The 18,603-nt window shown below is 41.3% G+C and overlaps 1 protein-coding gene across 1 annotated transcript in view; it reads left to right on the top strand.

Moving 5' to 3' along the window:
• Positions 1-16,150, top strand: part of LOC311243851 (N-terminal EF-hand calcium-binding protein 1-like) — a gene marked incomplete at both ends in the record, with an annotated part of 96,258 nt that extends 80,108 nt beyond the window's left edge. Inside the window, 7 exons of the mRNA XM_084333223.1 lie at positions 1,741-1,999; positions 3,167-3,246; positions 9,355-9,408; positions 11,680-11,792; positions 14,684-14,761; positions 14,976-15,067; positions 16,122-16,150. Coding sequence (XP_084189349.1) covers positions 1,741-1,999; positions 3,167-3,246; positions 9,355-9,408; positions 11,680-11,792; positions 14,684-14,761; positions 14,976-15,067; positions 16,122-16,150 — 705 coding nt within the window. The remainder of the gene's footprint in view (positions 1-1,740; positions 2,000-3,166; positions 3,247-9,354; positions 9,409-11,679; positions 11,793-14,683; positions 14,762-14,975; positions 15,068-16,121) is intronic.
• Positions 16,151-18,603: the final 2,453 nt, after the last annotated feature.

Genomic DNA, 18,603 nt, shown 5'->3' with positions numbered 1-18,603 from the left:
CTCTGTATATCTGTGTATACTTCACTCTGTATATCTGTGTATACTTCACTCTGTATCTGTGTATACTTCACTCTGTATAATCTGTGTATACTTCACTCTGTACCTGTGTATACTTCACTCTGTATAATCTGTGTATACTTCACTCTGTATATCTGTGTATACTTCAGTCTGTGTATACTTCACTCTGTATATCTGTGTATACTTCACTCTGTATATCTGTGTATACTTCACTCTGTGTCTGTGTATACTTCACTCTGTGTATCTGTGTATACTTCACCATGTATATCTCTGTATACTTCACTCTATTTGTGTATACTTCACTCAGTATATCTGTGTATACTTCACTCTGTATATCTGTGTATACTTCACTCTGTATATCTGTGTATACTTCACTATGTATATCTGTGTATACTTCACTATGTATACCTGTGTATACTTCACTCTGTACCTGTGTATACTTCACTCTGTACCTGTGTATACTTCACTCTGTACCTGTGTATACATCACTCTGTACCTGTGTATACTTCACTGTATAATCTGTGTATACTTCACTCTGTATAATCTGTGTATACTTCACTCTGTATATCTGTGTATACTTCACTCTGTGTATCTGTGTATACTTCACCATGTATACCTGTGTATACTTCACTCTATCTGTGTATACTTCACTCTGTATATCTGTGTATACTTCACTATGTATATCTGTGTATACTTCACTCTGTATACCAGTGTATACTTCACTATGTATACCTGTGTATACTTCACTATGTATACCTGTGTATACTTCACTCTGTATACCTGTGTATACTTCACTCTGTATATCAGTGTATACTTCACTATGTATACCAGTGTATACTTCACTCTGTATACCAGTGTATACTTCACTCTGTATATCTGTGTATACTTCACTCTGTATACCTGTGTATACTTCACTCTGTATATCTGTGTATACTTCACTCTGTATACCAGTGTATACTTCACTATGTATATCAGTGTATACTTCACTATGTATACCAGTGTATACTTCACTCTGTATACCAGTGTATACTTCACTCTGTATATCTGTGTATACTTCACTCTGTATATCTGTGTATACTTCACTCTGTATACCAGTGTAATACTTCACTCTGTATACTAGGGGTGGGGGGGAAATCGATACGTAGTAGTATCGCGATACTTTGCGTGGCGATACTGTATCGATACAGGGACACCAATCAATATTTAATTATAAAAAAAAAAAAAAAATGTGTATAAGGAAGTTGCATTGTTCATTTCAATACCTGTAATAGTACAGTAGTCCACACACACACACATGTGCATTTAGTTAAGTTGGAATATGACTGTAATACAAACAGTTCAGTTTGTCAGGTACATGCAACACAGATTACAGTGTTTACATCTGTCTGCTTGAGAAAATACCATGTTCTGCAATAAAAATTATTGAAGTGCGATGAACAGACTGAACTTTATTTTATTAGATAAAACATGTTGACAGTTTTACTTTGCAGTTAAAAAAATTATAATTGATTACAAAAAATTATAATATTCGCGATATATCGAGTATCGCGATACTGTCGTATCGCGAGGTCTTTGGCCATTCCCACCCCTACTGTATACCAGTGTATACTTCACTATGTATATCTGTGTATACTTCACTATGTATACGCCCCAAGTCCCTGTTTACATAACGTATACATACGACTATACCACTGCTTACTCTACATGACCCCTGCTTCCTAGGAGTACCAGGGCTCCTCGGTGCTGGGGCAGTTTGTCACACGCTTCCTGCTGCGGGAGACCTCCACCCAGCTGCAGTCCCTCCAGTCATCACTGGACTGCGCTATGGAGGCTGTGGACGAGCAGAGCTGCACGGAGAGGAGGATGCTGAAGAAGCCCGAGGATCTGCCCATCCAGAGGGCAGCCAAGCGCCCCAGCAGACGCATCCAGAAGAATATGTGTCTGTCCCCCACGGACCCCTACTCTGGCATGCTCACTACAGGTACTGTACTCTGGCATGCTCACTACAGGTACTGTACTCTGGCATGCTCACTACAGGTACTGTACTCTGGCATGCTCACTACAGGTACTGTACTCTGGCATGCTCACTACAGGTACTGTACTCTGGCATGCTCACTACAGGTACTGTACTCTGGCATGCTCACTACAGGTACTGTACTCTGGCATGCTCACTACAGGTACTGTACTCTGGCATGCTCACTACAGGTACTGTACTCTGGCATGCTCACTGCAGGTACTGTACTCTGGCATGCTCACTGCAGGTACTGTACTCTGGCATGCTCACTGCAGGTACTGTACTCTGGCATGCTCACTGCAGGTACTGTACTCTGGCATGCTCACTACAGGTACTGTACTCTGGCATGCTCACTGCAGGTACTGTACTCTGGCATGCTCACTACAGGTACTGTACTCTGGCATGCTCACTGCAGGTACTGTACTCTGGCGTGCTCATTGCTCACTACAGGTACTATAGTGTATATAATTTATATGGGGGCCCAGTTGCGTAGCCATGCCTCTCTCTCCACACTACATTAGCACTGTTCCAGCACCGGAGAGATGTCTGACTGATCCTATTATCATTCCACTATAAGGGGGGAAATGCTCTGGCTTGTTTGTATTTCTTTGAACCAATCCCAATCATCCTGGGTGGTGCTAAGTCCAAGATGCAGCGACGGTGCCCTTGCAAAATAGTGTCGCAAATAGCAGAAGGGGAGGAGAATTCCAACTGAAATATTCAGCCAATAGCAACTTATACCCACAGTCTCATGGCGCCAATCCAGACTAAAGTGGGCCCCACCGTGTGAGACCAAAGTTACTAATGATGAATTGTAACATAAAGCAAAGAATATATCTGGGCAGTTAGCAGTGCACGCTGTTGTGATTTATAATAAGTTAACTGTATTTCAGAGAGTCAATGTTTCTATCGGCAGACCTTTTATGTGACAAAATATATTGCTATATTGATGTAGATCTTTCTTTAAAAATGTGCTTTATGTTTGTTTGTCTTATTATGTGTGGGTATCCAGACCCAGAAACACAGAAACACTCATAGCATTGCATAGCACGGGGAACAAATATAACCTGTTGAAATGATGATGTCATGACTCCTCCCTGTGTCGTGCTGATGACGCTGTGTTTCCTGGGTCAGGGGTCAGCGTGGAGACAGACAACCACTGGAGTTCCCAGATCAACCGTCTGCAGCAGCTCATAGACAAACTGGAGTATGAGGTTTGTAGGATTTTGTTGTTTGCAGATATACCAGTGTTATTTTATTTATTTTATAGATTTCGTTTTAAATATAGCAGAGCAGGTAGGGGATAGCATACTCTTTGGATTAGGGATTCAATTCCTGCTTGTGCCACCCATACTAAACATACCGTAAATCCTCAAATAGAGGAGGGACCTCCGATAAAGGAGGGGCCTCTTATATTGGGGGGGGGGGGGGGGTGGTGTTGATGCATTTAGACAAACACAGGCCGGTCTCTAATATAAGGTCGCAAAAAAAGTATTTTTTTTATTTTTCGTGCCGTAATATAGAATGAGATAAACTCTTGCCAATGGAAATCAAGTGCTGCCTCCCGCTACACTGACTACCGTACATTATCGTTTCCCTCTGGTTAGCTTTAGCGCTAGCCGCTAGCTAACGTTGTCATAATATCTAGATCTGTGGTGTCAGCTGGATGACGTTGACTTCGCTATCTATATGGCATTGGCAGACGAGGCTGGCGTTGTCCAGTTGACACATTACAGACCATGATGCTATGATAACGTTAGTAGCTAAAGCTACTGCATGTAAACAACTCGATTCAACTGAGGAAGTCGAGAAGGTACCACACGCTAAACCGTCCCCGGACCCCACAACCTAGTAGACAGTTCCAACTTCAGTGTGTGAATGACGTTAATCCCACAATTACTCAACTGCACTCAATATTTAAATACCAATGCTAGTCTAAATAAATGTAGACAGACAATGTACGTATTAAAAAAAAAATATATATATATATATATATATATATATATAATAATAATAATAATAATAATAATAATAATAATAATAATAATAATAATAATAATAATAATAATAATAATAATAATAATAATAATAATAATAATGCAATAAAAGTCTGAAAATGAAGGGATTATGTCCATGAGTGTCATTTTTAGAAATTAAGGCCTGCCTCTTATATAAGCCTCTCTCTAAAAAAGGCCTGGTGCTCTTTGCAGCTGAGGTAAATAGAAGACCTGTCTTATATTTGAGGATTTACAGTATTCACGGTTCATTCCAGGGTTTTGGATACAAAACACAATGAGGTTGAACTGCTCTTACATGTAGTAATTTAGTTGACACTTTTATCTAAAGCGACTTACAAAATGTGTAGAACAAGTCAGCAGGAGGGCTACACCCCTGGCAGCAGTGGTATTGTTTGTCTAGCAATGCCGAATTTGAGTGCTTCATTTGAGTGCATAGTAGAATAGACATAGCGCATAGTAGTATAGACAAAGTAGCATAGTAGGTAGTAGTATAGACAAAGTAGCATAGTAGGTACTAGTATAGATATAGTAGCATAGTATGAAGTAGTATAGGCATAGTAGCATACATTTACATTTTACATTTTGTAATTTAGCTTACGCTTTTATCCAAAGCGACTTCTCTGTACAAATTCTGTACTACAAGTTAGCAGGAAGGGTACAACACTTACAACTGAGTAACAATGTTCATCAAACAGTGCTTAAACGTGGGTGCTGCAGTGATGAGTGCATATAGTAAAGACATATTAGTATAGTAGGAAGAGTGCATGATAGTATAAGACAGTAAGAAGGTTCTTTTTTTATTAAAATTTTTATTATATATATTTAAAAATAATTATTTATTATTAATTTCAGATATTGATTGAAGAAGTGTGATTTTAGTCGACAGCTAAAGATTTATCGGGTTTCGGCTGTCCGGTAGGAAGAAGTTTGTTCCACCATTGTGGAGCGAGGACCGAGAATAGGTGGCTTCTCTTTGATGACCCTCCCAGAGCTTGTATAGGAGTGGGTCTGAGGCGGGCAGAAGATGTAGAGCGGAGGGGTCTTGAGGGTGTGTAGTTAGAGACCATTGACCAGAGGTAGGCGGGAGCCGTTCCCTTCGCTGCGTGATATGCCAGGTCGAGGACCTTGAAGCGAATTTGTGCGGCGATGGGGAGTGCCCGGTCTTGAAGCCTGTTTGATTTGGGTGAGAGGGGGAGAGAAAGAGAGAGAGAGAGAAGGCTGCAGTGCCTTTTATTATCGCGGCTATTTTATTATCTTCTACTTTATTCTATTTACTATCGAAGCGGGCATGGCCAGTGGCCACCCCACCCTCATTTCACTGTATGCCTTGTGTATGTATGTGACAAATAAACCTCTTGAATCTTGAATCTTGCCATATTCAATCAGTTTCAGTAACTACAGAACAGTATATTGTTATAGACTCACTTGTTTTGCTGCATCACGTTGGAAGAGCCTCGAGCCGTTGCGTCAGCATGTCGCGCTTAACCCTTCGAGAAGCTTTGTGGTCTGGGCTTGAACTTTCCATAAAAGTGTCCATATAAATCCATTTTGTTAGATCCAACACTGTCTGAATGTACAGTATCTTGTGATTATTATCAATTTCCGACAACAACTACGGAATGCATGGTGGTATTTTCCTGGTGGACCCTCGGCGTGATTCGGGACGTGATGTCACGTGCAACGCTCAGCCAATAGAGTGACTACTTCGAGCGCTAGAGAAAAGCGCCCTCGGATATCGTATTTGAAGACGCTGATTGGATTCAATTTAGTTGCATGTTGCCCTGTGAGTTGCGCGCTGACGCTGATGTCTAGCGCCTGAGAAAAGAGAGGGGAGGGGGCCAGGGGGGGGGTGAATGGGATGCACAAACAATTCTTTCTTCTTCTTTCCACCAGGGGGGCGCCACTGGTCCAAAAGGTCGTTCTGTAATATATACTCAGAGAGCTGGTTGGATACAACACATTCAAATGATTTAGGAAAGAAAGAGGAAAGAGAAAAGAGAGACATGGCGATAGTTATCTACAGTATGATGGTGGGGTTCAGGGTTGGGTTTTTTGATGAGCAGTGTGACCCGCCCTGTTTCTATTCTTACCTCCATTTTGAAAGTAATGGAACAAATAGTAGTCGAAAAGTACCTTGCGGAATTTTTTTTTATCTACGAATTCCAATCTGGCTTCAGAACATCCCACTCCACTGACACATGCCTTCTCTATTTGAACGACCACATCAAACAAGAGGTGGACGTGGGCAAATACTGCGGCATGGTCATGCTGGACCTCCAAAAGGCTTTTGACACTGTCAATCACTCCATTCTGATTGACAAAATAAAAGCAATTGGTTTTGATAGTTTATCAGTGAGCTGGATGCAATCCTACCTGGAGGGGAGAGAACACATGGTGGAGGTAAACGGTACACCACCCCCCCTCCCAGTGAGCTGTGGTGTTCCACAAGGAAGCATACTAGGATCGTTACTGTTCCTAATTTATGTAAATGACATGTCATCAGCTTGTGACTGCAACTTGTTCCTGTTCGCGGACGAGTCAGCCCTGCTGGTCTCCAACAGGAACAAGTTGCAGGTTGAAAAAACCGAAAGACGAAAGTCTTTCTCTGGTCTGCATCCCCTTAACAATTGTGTATTGAGCCGTAATGTCTTGTACCCATTCTGCAATCTGTTAATAAAGTTTTCAATCAATCAATCAATCAATCAGTTATGAACCACCCTGGCGTTGAGAGAGGAGTTGATGGTTGCAGTTACAAATGGGAGGATGTCTGGTGCGACGGTCTGGAGGAGTGGGGAGGGTATCGGGTCCGGCTGGCTTGTAGTGGGATGGTTCAACGTCACCGGTGTCAGACCTTCAGCATTTGTAAGGGGAGAGAAAGATGACAACGTGAAAGATGAGATTCCTGTTCCAGGAAGTGTGTGGGGGTTGGGAGAAGCAGCTGCGGATGTTCTTTGGTTTTTTTATCAAAGAAGGTGTCAAAGTCCTCCGCAGAGAGAGAGTAGGGAGGGGGCGGGAGTGAGGAGGGAAAGATTATATAAAGAATAAGGGCTTAAAAAACGCAGATGAATCACGCTCTATGACATACAACATAATTCTACATCAAGGCAATAAGATTCAGGGCAGAGCTGTCACTGGGATGCTTATTCCCTTCCCTGCAGGTCTTTCTCATTTCCCCCCATCTGTCTCTAAGCATCTGCCTGCATTCTCTGCTTAGTGGGAGATGAAGTTCAGGCTACGCTAAGCACACACACACACAGATACACACACACGCACAGGCACACGCACACGCCCATGCACATATAGCGAAAGGGAGAAAGAGAGTGAAGAAGCACTGATCAGCTGCGTCTGTGTGTGCATGCATTCATTCCCGCCTGTTATACGAGGGGATCGTCTGCCAGTAATCCATGCAGCTTCTTATGAGATGATGAAGCCATGTCCAAGTGATCCGTCATCTATGGATGAAACATAAAGATTATTTAAAAGCTCAAACAGTTACAACAGATGACCAAGTAGGCTATAACTGGAAGCAACAGTCCCAGTTAGGCAGACCCTGGTTAATTCTGGGTGGCAAGAACTGGCTATCCGGCTGCAAGCTATCCTTGCTTAGCACAAATGAATGGAATCAGATACGGACCACTAGCCTAGGTTAAAACACCATGTTTTGGGGCGGCTAGGTGGTGTAGTGGGCAAGGCACGCTGGGTTCGAGCCCAGCTCTCGGCGTTGCTACCAGCTTGGCTGGTCGTTCATACTAACACAATTGGCAGTGTTAGGGGTGGGAAAGCTGGTGGGTGGGTCCTGGTAGTTGTAAACAGCGACTCCTACAGTTCGGTCGGGGCGCCTGCTCAGTGAGGAAAGGATCTAAGGGGGGTAGTGTGATCCTTCCACACGTTACACCCTCTCAGTGAGAGTCCGCGCTGCCAGGTGAAAAGAAGCGGTTGATGGGCTACACATGTGTCGGAGGAAGCATGTGATAGCCTCCACTCTCCCAGACCGACTGTAGGGGGTAAGTGCGCAGCGACCAGGAAGGGGATTGGGAATTGGCATAACAACTAACATTGGGATGGGAGAAAAACGGAGGAAAAAGGAGTTTTTTTTTTTTTTTTTTTTTTTTAACACCATGTTTTGGCCAACAGCTAGGCTAGCTGGTCTGTATCCGCTTTCATTAATTTGTGCTAAGCTAGGCTAGCTTGCAGCCGGATAGCTTTCTACTGAACGCACAGAGAGGAAATTGGTATCCATTTTCTTGTCTGACTCTGGAGAAGACGTAAGCACATTTCCCATAATAATAATAATAATAATAATAATAATAATAAACCTTATTTGTATACAGAAACTGCAGCTCAAAGTGCTTCACAACAGAAAAAAGACAGGCATAAAATGAGCACAAAAAGTGCAGACATATAAAATCACAGTTTTTCACATTAGGATCTAACATCCCAACAGGCCACCTTGTTTGATTAAGTTTTAAATAGACAATAATAAAAAGAGTAAGATCAAATAGACAGAGTGCAATAGTGCAGTGCAATAAAATAGTAGAATAGAATAGATAATATTATTTTTACAGTGAAATAAAATAGTTCTGTATTACTGTTCAACGGTTCAAAGTCGTCTTTACCTTCTCTGTTTGGTATGCACAGTTTGTAGGCGTGTTCCATTAAATGTGATTAATTTAGATTAATTAATTACAAAGCCTGTAATTAATTCGATAAAAAGAGAAATTGTATTGCTTGACATCAAGCATACATACATAATACATATGTTCTTTTTTATAACCCAAAGTTAAGATAGAAGAAGAATATTACTGCCTACCGGTGCTGTCATCACATCCACATAAGAAGCGTTTTAACATTCCAGCAACGCTGTGAGTGACACCTGATATTTCACACATGAGACTGACAGAGATTTAATTTTAAACTGACATTCAACTGAAGTTACATCCCAGTGCACTTTCTGAGATTGGATATACAGTGTACGGAGCTGGGGTGGACAAGGATAACAAGGTTCTTAGCTAGCTAACGGACTAGCCATTCTTATATCTTCTCTATGCCAAGGGTAGAACACAATGTTACCACCCCCTCCTCCCCGCAAGGCTGTGTTGAGGCGACTGGGGGGGGGGGGGGGGGGGGGGGGGGGGGGGTAATACAGATATAGCAATCCCTATACTGCAAAGCCAATGCTTTGTGACAAGCCGTACCTAGAGGCCATACTTGTGCTAGATTGATGTTCAGCCTCTCCGGCGGTTGAGCCTCGTTATGTGCTTCATGACTAGCTGAAATATTTATGCCTCCTTTTTTATTTTGCAGAGTCCACATCTGGAACCTCTCAAAGAGGACACGTTAGCGGGCACATACAAGTCGGTGAGTGCTGCATGATGATGCTAGTAGCCAGCGGTTTCATACTAGTGCCCGCACAGTGATGTTCATTGTGGAATGTGGGATGTGTTGCACAGCGGCTCAATAGTATGACAACAAAGAGGAGACCACACATGAACGTCCCTGAACGTCAGCAAAACAAAGGAGATGATTGTGGACTTCAGGAGGTCGGGGGTCAAGGACTACAGCCCCCTCAGCATCGACGGGGCACCGGTTGAGAGAGTGAACAGTTTTAAGTACCTCGGAGCCCACATATCCGAGGACTTGACATGGACCACACACATTGACAGTGTTGTGAAGAAGGCACGACAACGCCTCTACTTCCTCAGGCGCCTAAGGAAGTTCCAAGTCAGTCAGAAGATCCTTAAGAACTTCTACTCATGTACAATAGAGAGCATCCTGACTGGCAACATCACCTCCTGGTTTGGGAATAGCACTGCACAAGACCGAAGCAGACTACAAAGAGTGACACGTTCAGCTGAACGCACAATTGGAGGGGGGCTTCCCACCCTCCAGAACATTTACAACAAGCGGTGCAGGGGTAAGGCTAAGAGAATCATCAAGGACTCCAGCCACCCGAACAACTGCCTCTTTGAACTGCTGCGGTCAGGCAAGCGATACCGGAGTCTCAAGGCGAGCACAGAAAGACTCAGAAGAAGCTTCTATCCCCAGGCCATCAGGCTGCTCAACGAACAATAAACACTATACAACAACCATCAAATGCACACAGCACACACATCCACACGCACACACTCACTTTAAACAAACACACTGCAGCACCCACTCTCCACACTTTAGATCACCTAAACACACTTTATATTTATTGATAAAGGATTTGCACTACAACTCGTACACCTTACTGTAAATTGTACCTAAATTGTACCTCATCCCATTTCTGCTTTGCACTATATAGTATTGTATATTAGTACACTGCATAGTATATTGTATATTATATGGTAACTCAGTTACGTCTATTCTGCATCGAACATTGTACATATGTCTATACTGAACACTGTGACCTCATTTTTTACTTCTAATTTACATGCTATACTATGTTATTTCGTACTTATCTTGTCTAGCACAGTCTCTGGAGCGTAACAGTAAGAAGCATTTTGTATAAAAGTATTCTGTACTTCTGTATGACAACTATTAAAGAAACTTGAAAACTTGAAACTTGAAACAAGGTATATTGTGAATTGAAGTATTGAAGTAATTGAAGTACTATACTGGAACAGTCAAACATATATAGACAGCAGGGCCCAGGCTGCCCAGGTGAGCCTCATCAGCTCACCCTATACAGGAGATTCAGCAGGCTGAGTAGGAGGGTTGTTAATGTGTAACATGTCAATGTACAGAATAGTTTATAGTCACAGTGATACTACTATTCATTGATGGATAATTTATTACGTTGGATTATTTATACTTCATGCCGTTTTGGATGAATAGGATTTAAAGGTGCTATAGATAATATTCAGCCACTAGAGCATGTCATTCCAATCAGGTGCATTCCACATGGGGAAATGGGAAGTAGGGAGGGCATAAATGCATGCAACAATATTCATTTTGGACCCGCCAAAATTTTAAAGGAAAAGGATAAATTCATTAATCAATAAATTTTTGGGGGGAAAAGCAATACCTTTTTTCCACACATTTCTAAAAAGCTCTGTGGATTTACTATACAGGATTCTTAATAGGACTAGTTGTTAAAGATCCCTAAATATTCAGCACAACAATTGAATGAGGTTGGAGTGGGGTGGAATTTGGCAATGATCACGTGATGATCACCAGTACGACAAAATAAAGTATATATTACTCTACATAAAACACATTTAACAATCACATGAATATATGGAATACCCCAAATAAGCATGATTCACCACAATTATTTCAGTACGGTGTAGAGTATGACACTAATGGGCACGATTTGTTGTGTGCTATAGCCTATAGGTTGTGTGTATGGGGTAAATTGTGTGAATGTTGTTGTTGTTGTTGTTGTTGTTGTTGTTGTTGTTGTTGTTGTTGTTGTTGTTGTTGTTATTCTACCTGTGCAGTAGAGGGCATAGGGAGGTAATCACAGTAGTAGTCACATACAAAAGGGGATCACAGGTGCCTGTGCTGTTGGTCATGTCGTGTTCTTAGTATTTTTCATGTTTTTTCTATGAGCTCCTCATTTATTCTTTGCACCCAGTCTAGCCTCAAGTGGCAATTTTAGTTGATGCTACAAGTCTCATCCATGTTGCCTCCTCCCCCATCTAGAACATTCTTCTGGTCCAGAGACAGATGTCTGTGAAGGAGAAGGATGTGGAGGAGTTCCAGCAGGCTCTGAAGATCTACACAGACACCACCAGCAGCCAGCCCAACAACCTGCAGTATGTTTACCTCAGGATCCCACTGGGATTAGGAATCCTTCAGATGAAGAATTGTATGAGTCCGTTCTAGGTCAGACTAAGAAATGATGTAAACTCCATGATCAAAACAGCAAAAAAATTATTCATCAATGACAAAACCGAGGAAAACAAAAACAAACCACGTGAACTTTGGAAATTACTCAATAACCAACTAGGCTGCAGTAAAAAACTTAAAACCAGATTCTCAAACATAAACATAAAGACGGACAACACGCTCATCACAGAAAAGCTGGATGTAGCCAATTACTTAAATAGTTTCTTCACAAACATAGCCACAACACTGGTAAACAAACTACCCTCCCACTCAGGGCATTATGGGGTAGAACACATAGTAGCATACTACAAGAACCTAGGGGTCCACAAAGACGACTTCAAACTGGAAATGGTAACAACAGATGAGGTACTCAAAAAACTGAGCGCCCTCCAACCCAACAAGGCCACTGGCCATGACAACATCCCCTCCAAATTCCTCAGAGACTCAGCAGCCGCCATCACCCCAGTCATCACACACATAATAAACCTCTCCATAAAACAGGGACACGTCCCCAAGGACTTCAAAATTGCGAGAGTGACCCCTCTGCACAAAAAAGGCAGTAAATTAGACCCAGGCAACTACCGCCCTGTTTCTATCCTTACATCCATCTCGAAAGTCATGGAAAAAATTGTATACGAACAGGTCGAAAAATACCTTGCGGAAAAAAATCTAATCTACGAATTCCAATCTGGCTTCAGAACATCCCACTCCACTGACACATGCCTTCTCTATTTAAACGACCACATCAAACAAGAGGTGGACGCGGGCAAATACTGCGGCATGGTCATGCTGGACCTACAAAAGGCCTTCGACACTGTCAATCACACCATTCTGATTGACAAGCTAAAAGCAATTGGTTTTGATAGTCTATCAGTGAGCTGGATGCAATCCTACCTGGAGGGGAGAGAGCAGATGGTGGAGGTAAACGGTACCCTATCCCCCCCCCTCACAGTAAGCTGTGGTGTTCCACAAGGAAGCATACTAGGTCCGCTACTGTTCCTAATTTATGCAAATGACATGTCGTCAGCTTGTGACTGCAACTTGTTCCTGTTTGCGGACGACTCAGCCCTGCTGGTCTCTGACAAGAACAAGTTACAGGTTGAAAAAACCCTCAGCTCAGAACTAGGCAAAATCTGCATATGGCTCGCTGATAACAAACTATCATTACACATGGGCAAAACAGAGTCCATTCTCTTCGGTTCAAATAACAAACTCAGCAAGACCGACGGCTTCTCAGTTACAGTGGGTGACAATATTGTCACAAGGAAAGAAGATATTACCTACCTGGGTTCCATCCTAGAGGCAAATCTTTCCTGTGACAAAATGGCATCCAATGTAATAAAAAAAGTCAACCAACGAACTCGATTCTTGTACCGGATCTCCTCACTGGTAAACAAGAATACCCTGAAGACTCTAGCAGGAGCACTCATTCAAGGGTACTACGACTATGCTTGCACCTCATGGTACCAAAGCACCTCAAAGGCGCTAAAAACAAAATTACAAACATCTCAAAACAAACTGGTCAGACTACTGCTTGACCTTACTCCTAGAACCCACCTCACCCCTGCCCACTTTGACAACCTAGGATGGCTTAGAGTAGACGACAGAGTACAGCAACTTGCAATGGGCCTGGTCTACAAGATACACTACACGACCAAGGTACCCATGTACATGACAAAATACTTCCCAAAGGTCAGTGAATACCACGATCACAACACCAGAGGGAGCTCCACAAATCATGTTAAACCCAGATTCGGCTCAAACAAGGGACTAAACACGTTTCGCAATTATGCCACATCAATGTGGAACGCCCTACCCAAAGCTGTAAAGGAATGTGAATCACTACCCACTTTCAAAAACACTCTCAAAAAACACCTAAGGGAGACTGCAACTCGAAACTGGCCCCTGTAAATGTCCGAACACAACCCCCTCCAATGTACAGTAAATTACCAAGAATGGTCTTGTCAATAATCCAATGTACAGTTTTGTTTGTACAGTTGTACAGTGTCCCCCACCCACCCCTCCTACCCAACCCCCCCCCCCCCCCCCCCACTCCTACCCAACCCCCCCCCCCCACCTCCAATGTACAGTCCCCCCCCACCCCCACCTACCCAATCCAATGTACAGTTTCTACGTCAAATGTATATACTATTTTTTTTTTTCTGGACTCTTTTTGTATCACAAACAGTACTGTAATTGCAAATCTGGTATGTCATAAATGTATAGATGTAGCAGTACTGTCTATCTGTATGTCATGTATGTCATATATGTTACGATGAATTGAAAATGGGGGACCCTGATGAAAACAAGACGAAAGTCTTTCTCTGGTCTGCATCCCCTTAACAATTGTATGTATTGAGCTGTACTGTACTGTACCCATTCTGCAATCTGTTAATAAAGTTTTCAATCAATCAATCAATCAATCAGACAAACTGTGTTTTTCAAACTTAGTTATCTGAAGATGGTGAATGCAGATGGAATGCAGTGTACATTCATAGTTCAAACCGTAGAGGTTGAGAATTTGGGGTGATGTACTGTGCTTCAGTCAGTGATTTGGATTGACTGCCAATACATGGGATGTCCAGAACATTCCAGAACAGACATGTCTATATAGTTCTATAGTTCTTCTTCTCAAGGGTTCTTTTCGTGTCAACATCTTCTATCTCCTCAAATTCCCCAAATTAATTAATTCTCTCTCTTTCTGTTTCTCTCTCTCTCTCTCTCTCTCTCTCTCTCTCTCTCTCTCTCTCTCTCTCTCTCTCTCTCTCTCTCTCTCTCACTCTCTCTCTCTCTCTCTCTCTCTCTCTCTCTCTAACAGCATGTCAGTCCAGAACCTGCCAGACAGATCATGCTTCATCATGTACGAGTTCTGGCAGGACCGACTTTCCTGGATGAGGTGTGTTTTTAAAGGCTTACGGACACTGTCTTTCTCTAAGCACTTCCTAGAACCTCTGCAAACCTCTCTCTCTCTCTCTCTCTCTCTCTCTCTCTCTCTCTCTCTCTCTCTCTCTCTCTCTCTCTCTCTCTCTCTCTCTCTCTCTCTCTCTCTCTGTCATTGCCTTAGGTAGCAGGCTCATTAGTCTTTATCCGTTTTCTCTCCCCCTTTGCAGTTACCTGCAGTCGTCCATCAGCAAGACCTTCCAGCGTTGTGTCATTGACTCTCTAGAGGATCCGGAGATGGTCTCCACCATGCTTCTCCCAGGTAAGAATGAATGAGACAGAGATTGATTACATTTCTGTGAACACAGTGTTCAGGATAATTGCTCATATCCTGTTATGATGGGGAAGCTGCTTATGTGCGTTTTCAAAGCTTGCACACAACCAATCCCTGTATACATGAATACACAGAGTAGTACCATGGCAACGGAGTTTACACAGATAGCAGAACAGCAAATGAGACCAGGTGTCTTCAGTATCCAGGCTAATGCTGGTATATACTTATACAAAATTATTAGATTAGATTAAATTAGATAACATTTTATTAGATTCAATGTTCATCATACAGCACAAGTACAAATAAAAGAAGTTGGCATCTAACCAGAGTGCAAATGTAACAGTAAAGTACATTAACAATATACAATGTAGGCCTACAAGTGATTCAACTGGAGTATAAATGAGTACAACTGAGTAATAACGCTAATCAGATGTATGTACAGTACAGTGTTATAGTATTATTATGTACAGGATACAGGTATAAAAACACTATGGTAGTAAACCATACTGGCCAGTGGTATAACTACAGTAGTAAGAGTAGATAAGGGATATATACAGATATAGTATACAGGTATGTAAAAAGGATTATATGCAGATATTTTCAGACAGACAGATAAATATATATATGGTAAATATAAAAAAGATATATACTGTATTCGGTATATATATTCAGACGGATGTGGATAAATATATATGGTAAATATATATATACTGTATATACAGCATTATTGTACATGCTATTAGGTAGGTAGTGTACACATCATATCCCATATATAAATGTGATATGATGTTTACCTGGGCCAAATGTCCAAAACATAATGGCAACGTGCATAATGGCAAATAACAGAATATTGGTGTCCATGGCAACGCACACTCACATTGACCTAGAATGCTTTTAACAATTCCGTCTTAACATTACAGTGTGGCTATGGATGACATTTTTTTAAAGGAGTTGTTAATGCATGATGTTTCCCCGCTCCTCTGCCTGTAGTCAATGTTTATTTGTTTTGCTTATTGATCCTTAACTCTGGTTCCCATTCCAGCTTCATGGTGGATTATGAATAACAACTGACAGGAGCCAAGCTTCTGATGTTCAGCACCATGATACGAAGAGGAGGAAGAGGAGTTATCGTGTTATGTTTTACTTATTGGTTTATAATGGTTTCTTTGGTTTGATTTAAAAATGTTTCATTCCGGCATAACCCAGGGTTAATTCTGTAACACTATGCTGTTAAAAAAGAAAATAATAATAATAATAACTGAAAACTAACTTTGCACGCAAAAACAACATATTGGTTGGGAAATAATTGCATTATTGCAATAATTTGTTTGTTTTATTTGAATCCTCTCCATCGTCGGTTTCACGTGCCGTACGTTCTTGCGTGTCTTGTGAATCATTTATGGTTTCCGACATGTAAATATAAATGCAAGAAAGAAAAAAAATGTATCTGCATGATTTCTTATGATTTCCAAATGCTTGTTTATTTAAATTTAAAACAATTAAAAGTAGATAGATCACATCACAGGTACCATTAAGATATGAGCAACGATCAATTTTATCAACGCATTACTCATTACTCAAGAAATATAAAAACACAAACAGAGGTTAAGGTTTAACCCGCTTTCCGCCGTTGTCGTCTCTGTGGTATTGATGTACAAATGTTGTCTCCTATGAAATTATGCTTACTGGCATCTTAACAATGCCTTTACAGTGGCTCTTAGATAGAATGTAGTCAAGAGAATGGTTATGGTCCACATAGAGATTTTATTATACGTGTGTCACTCCTGCACTTTAGGTATTAAGTGTGAACCGTGGATCTATTAGTATAAAGTCAATGGACCTGTATTGCAGTGGTTCTCAACCCAGGGGGTTGTGATATGATTTTGAGGGGTTCGTGATATGATTTTGAGGGGGTTGTGATATGATACAAATGCAATATAATGTTTAAAATCTTTGGTATAGATTTTTTCTTCTTCTTGTGAAATAATTAATAGAAGTATAAAGCCCTCCTCCAATCATCAAGTTAAAGAGCCTGAAACGGCGCCACGAACCACAAGGCTTGAGACCCGCTGCTCTATTGTAAATTATCTTTTGATACTAATGTAAGACTATGAAGTACACAGTAAACGTTCAGCTCTGTCACCCGTATCTGATCTGCTTTGTGTAGTGAGACAATAGCGGACGTGGTAACAAATAAACACATAGTTGTGCATTTTGGCGGTACTGTTATTACTGGACTGAAAAGAAACTTAAAAGCCATTGATTATGTTACATCACAGAGTCTTCATGAGACTTGATTTGTTTCATGCTATACGCACAAATGCAACTGTATATTTTGTGTAAAGAAGATTTTACGTAAAACCGCCATGAGTAATGACATTAGAAATGAAGTATTAAGAACGTGTACAGTAGATAATGATAGACAATGTAAGAAATTGTTATAGCACAATGTAAAAATGTGTTGCTCATGCATCTGTAATTGACCTATCTAAAGCCCCGCCCTCTTTTCTTGATCCTCCACAACTGTTGCTTCCCTCTGACAAACAAAGTCCATTAAGAACCTATACAGTAGATAATGATAGACAATGCAAGACATTGTTATAGAACAATGTAGAAATGTGTCGCTCATGCATCAGTAATTGACCTATCTAAAGCTCCACTCTCTTTTCTTGAAGCTCCAATCACAACTGTCGCTTCCCTCGAACAGCGAACTGTTGTGATTGAAGGAGCAAGGAAAAGAGGGCGTGCCTTGAGATAGGTCACATTGTATGATATGATGTCAAACTGGTTGTTGTGAATGAAAGAATTAATGAATTTGTCAAAATGGTATTCCTCTGTCATCCTCAGTTCTTTATAGAAATAGATCAGTGTTACAGTGGTTAATAATGTGGATGCTATGTTTATTTTCTGGCATGAAATAAAGTTCATGACACGACACATCAGTCATCTGTTTTATCTCATTTATTGACAGGTGGTGGTGTTTGGGGTGAATTGCAATATAATGGAAAATGTCTATATGAGATACTAGAATAATATGAGGTGTGTAGTGACGATCCTAACCACCACTTGGCTGGATCTAGGAGAACCTTGTTCATGACGCGCTTCAATGAGTTAGATGTCCAGGAGATAATCACTGTTGGGTGAGGTTCCCATTTAATGAAGAGTTCAGCTTACAACAAGGTTACTTAGTTGAATAATACTTATAAACCTATATCGCATAACAAATCCTGTGGTGATATGATGGCTGGCCTGGCTCCCTCATGTGCAAGTCGTAAAAGAACGTATAGTTTTTCACCTACCAGATTAATGTACAGTGCCACCCAGTGGGAAACTTGATATAGGCTACGAATTACAGTATACACAGACATAATGAATGGCTCCTACAACACAGAAGAATACAAGTGACCACCACATGTTTATATTACTGTCTCACAGTTTCTCACTTATAATTGCACTGTGGTGGTTGGAATGGGGGTAATGATGTTGGCTTTGGTTCCATGTCTCTCTTCAGGTAACAGGTTTGC

Source organism: Notolepis coatsorum (genome assembly GCF_963971535.1).
Source record: "Notolepis coatsorum genome assembly, chromosome: 17".
NCBI lineage: Eukaryota > Metazoa > Chordata > Actinopteri > Aulopiformes > Paralepididae > Notolepis > Notolepis coatsorum.
Note: the sequence above shows the minus strand (reverse complement) of the source record. Positions and strands in the feature narration are given on the sequence as shown.